General features: G+C 45.2%; 1 protein-coding gene across 1 annotated transcript; it reads right to left on the reverse strand.

The window, feature by feature from the left end:
* Positions 1–2,740: 2,740 nt before the first annotated feature.
* Positions 2,741–3,328, reverse strand: DNAJB8 (DnaJ heat shock protein family (Hsp40) member B8). Its single transcript, XM_054387610.1, has one exon. It carries the CDS (start codon positions 3,326–3,328, stop codon positions 2,741–2,743), a length of 588 nt encoding a protein of 195 aa, XP_054243585.1.
* Between the last annotated feature and the right edge of the window lie 1,053 nt (positions 3,329–4,381).

The raw sequence follows: 4,381 nt of genomic DNA on the forward strand, positions 1-4,381 counted from the left end.
GCCTTCAGCCATGAACATACCTGAAAGACACACCACTGACCAGGGAAGGCCCCAAAATACAGCTTTGTAGAGGGAAGCTGCATTTCTGGAAGAGGGACAGAGAGCTGGAACTGGGTGAAGCAAGTTGTGCTGTGGCTGAACACCTGGTGTTGTCTCCTCTGGCACTGCAGCTGCTACATAGCGTGAGAAAAAGCTTTCAAAAACTTCTTGAAGGTGTCAGCATTTCATTGGCAGGCTCAGTGTTAGTCTGATCCCACATTCAGGGACAGGTAAGAGTTTTCTTCAAGGTCTGCTGGGCTTCATCTGCCATTCTCAGTAACAGAGACAACCCATTTCCATGGGTGGTTTGGGCACACCTGACAGATTTCTGGCTATTGAAGGAATGCAGAACTTTGCTAACACAGTCTGACCTGCTCTCCTACCACCTTTATGGTTGTTTGGTGACATTTTAATCACAGATCTTTTGCTTGCAGACCGTACTGTGAGGTGTTTTGTGGCCTGCATTGCACATGGAGTTGTGGAAGGGAATCTGCAGATCCTCCTGGACTCAACGCTTACTGGGTGAGCTGAGTCCCTTCACAATCCATGTTCCCATATTCCTAATGACAGCTTTGGTACTTGCAGCTGCCATAGCTGCCCCAGGAGTATGGCTGCTGCAAGTGGCAATGGAAACACTCTGAGCCAGGGATGGGAAAAGGAAGTGCTTGCTCTTAGATGCTGCTTTAGATACTGATACAAGAGAAGGAACTGCTGATCCAAAGCAGGGCATGTTTAATATGTGTGTAGATCTGCAAATCTTAATCTCAGACCAAATATTGCATTAGAGATGGGACTGAAGCAAAGTTCTAGCCCTAACAAGCTGAAAAGGTTGCAAGCTGGGAACTCAGCTCTGGTACGGATTTCAAAACCTGTTGCTTCGATCAAAGACCATCTCAGTTTCTGATCCAAAATGTGCACTTTGGGTTTTTGCTGGATTGGGGGTTTTTGTCTTCAACTTCCTCCATCTCACATGAACAGAGTATCTGCAAAGAGAGTATCAGTAGAACTATGCACTCGTGTTTCCTCTGACCACAATAATCTTTCTGCAGCAAGCCTCCTAAATCTTTGCAGTCTTCAGAATCCCAATGCCTTCAGGCCTGCCGTTTTATCCCTGTACTGAGGTTTTCCCTGCTCCCATCACTGCTGGCCACCTTCCCTGAACCCAGTAGGCACTTAGACTTCTATTTGCCCCTCCCAGTGTTGTATATTTTTCTTACTATGAGTGTGATTCACAGGGACTTAAAAGCCCTTAACATAACAAATACAATTTTGGTCCATTTTTCCAAACTGGGCATGGCATTGGTTGCTAAGGAAGGTGATTTAAACTACATTTTTTCTTTTGAAAAGTTAAAAAAAGAAAAAATTATTAAGGGGTGGCAGCACTCTATTTTACCTTACTGCTTAATGTTTGGAGTCCTTTGCAAGTATCACTACCTCACAGTCTCCTTCAAAGCATGGGAGTCTGTTATTCCCATTTCACAGCAGAGGAAACAGATGCAAAGACCTGCCCAAACACAGGCAGCAATTGCAATCTGAATTAGAGTGAAAACGTCCCTGAAAGCTAGTTCCAGTCCCCAGGGAGACATCAGTGGGCAGGGCAAGCTGGGAAACTCAAGGGGATGTAGCGTGGGACAGAAAATAAGAGGCATGTAAGACTTTAAACACCTAAGGTGATCCGGCCAAGCAAGAAACAAGGCTCAGCAGATCGTGCCAGCACAGGGGAGGCCAGAAATGTGAGGAGCGCGTTCCTTAGTTCAGTAGAGGACGAAAGCATCACGCTGACAGGCTGTGCAACAAACGCATTGTGAGCTGGCTCTTGCAGCTGTGAGAAAGACAATGAGGATGGTAAAGCACCATCTAAGTCCCCACATCCAGCGTCACACAGAGAGGGAGCTAAGCTCAGTCCCTTGAAACCTATTTGTACATGATTTGAATTTAGCTATTTTTGTTTGAATGACTCCAAGCAGAGAGGGACCATAGATTGTCCCAGTCCAAGAAACCTTCTCCCTGCTCACTTTCAGCCCCAGGGCTACATGGGGTGTTTCCAGAGTTTCTCATCATAATTCGGAAGACATTTTCAAGACAGCCTCCTTTTCTTCTAGAATCTGAGGAATGACATTTTCTTCCTTCCTTTGGTTTTTTCCTATACTAGTCCCTCTCTTACAGACACTGCATGACCCAGTGAACTTCCCCCACTTTACTGTCTGTGTACAAAAACTTTTTTTCAATAAGTATTTCTCTTCTTGTACACCAAAGATAGAATATTCTTTACTCAACCTCAGGGCTGTGTATGAGAGTCATACAAGTCTTTATTCTTCCAGCTCTAGACTTCAAGACTGGTATTTCAGGCTTGTCACAGACCTCTCTTAGTTGTCCATCAGCCAGCGTGTCTCCTCTTGCTATGTTAACCAGCTTACTCTTTTTGGCAAACCATCAAGGTTGCTTTCACATAGATCTACTATACCTATGTAAGGAACAAGCACCATCACCTTATATAGGGTTAGTAAAGTCCCACTCCTTAGTTTAGCTTAATTTAATATCTATACCTGTGAAGTATTTGTTCCCAGCCACTGAGAAGTCTGGACTATTTGTGCCATGAACTTAGCATTTATTAATACTGCTCATAGTAGGTCGCATCTGTTGAGTAATGAGAGCATGTCTCACAGCTTGCAGTTCATGCTTGTGCTACTGGGGGACACTATCATTTCAGGTGGTCTATGCCATTTACTGTTGCAGACCTCAGCTGGCCATCTTCTTCTAATTCCATTCTCTCTTGCCCATTCTCAATGATTTTCTGGATGGTGATCTTCTTGCCATTGATCTCTTCAGTAGAGGTTGACACTGATCTGACATCGTATGACCCAGATATATCCTCAGCAAAGGAAGAGGCGAACTGCTCACTGGGGCTGAACAAATTCCATGGTGTGAATGGCTCCATAAAGTCAGGAGGCAGCTGGGAGCTTCTTTCCCTTCTCCAGTACAGGTTTTGCATGTTGGCAAAGTGGTCATAGAAAAAATGTACACGAACTTCCATCCCGTCAAAGACCTCATGGAATACATAGAAGGAAGCAGGGCTCTCCTGAACAGACCTGTCATAGTCCAGTCGTTTCTGGGGGTCAGACAAAATTGTGTATGCCTCAGCAATTTCTTTGAATTTCTTTTCAGCATTCAACTTGTTGCTAGGATTCTTGTCAGGATGCCATTTTAGTGCTAATTGGTGGTAGGATTTCTTAACATCATCCTGCGAAGCACTTCTGTTTAGTCCAAGGACTGCATAATAATCCACCATCTCCAAGGAAGGGTGGGATTGTCTGGAAGATGCCTGGCCTCGTACCTCTCTCCCTTCAAGGATGTGAAACCCAGGGATGAGCAGGGTGAAGAGACTCCTGGATGCCTAATGATGCTGTGCTCTGCAGAGGTGGGTGAGTGCTCACTTCATCCCTTGGTCTGCGCTGTCCTTCTGCGCCACAAGGCCAGAGATCTGCTTGACCGTACCCCTCAAGCTCACAAACCATGAGATTATGACCTCTCCAGGGTGACAGCAGGTCTCCAGGGTGATGGCAGCTAACAGAGTTCTTCACAGTTCCAGAAGGTTCTAAAACAGCTCAGCTCCCAGCAGCTTCTCTCAGCAGCCCTCAACAGACTCTTCTCAGCTGACCTTCCCCTAGCAGCTGATCCCTCTCTAGCCAATTTCCCAGTAGCCGATTTTTCTAACAGCCCATTCTCTCTAGCAGAGTTTTTGGGGACTGTTAATAAATTGGTGAAGGCTCAGGGAAGAGCCATAAAATGAGATTAAGGGTTTGGAAAATATGCTCTGGGGAGAGATACTTAGGGAAAGTGTTTTGGTATTAAGAGGAAGTTCAATGTCAGCCTCGTCTTAGTCTGTAAGAACCTAAATGGGACCAGGAATTCAATGACACAGGGATCTTCAGTCTCCCAGACAAAGCAGTTGGAAGATGATATTAGCCAAATTTAAACTCAGACTGTCCTTCTTGATGAAGGCAATGAATCATTGGAATTTTCTCATATGGACATTTTTAAACCCAGAGTGGCCCTTTTCCCAAAATCTTGATTGGGTGCCCATCATGATCTCTTCAGAATTTATAACCAAACCTAACACTTCCAGAAGAGCTAAGCTCTCATGTTAATACCAAAATAAATGCCCAGAACAAAGCTCATTGACAGCCTGAGCCTCTTTTCCAGCTTTGTCCCGAGCTACATGCACGGACAGCAGAGGTGCCCCATGAACTTGAATGCAGGCACGTTCAGCCTGAGGAGCTGAACTTTGATGATCCTGTATGGGGTTATCCTGCATCTGTTTCTGTTCCCTGGATTTGCCATT

Source organism: Indicator indicator, chromosome 15 (assembly GCF_027791375.1).
Source record: "Indicator indicator isolate 239-I01 chromosome 15, UM_Iind_1.1, whole genome shotgun sequence".
NCBI lineage: Eukaryota > Metazoa > Chordata > Aves > Piciformes > Indicatoridae > Indicator > Indicator indicator.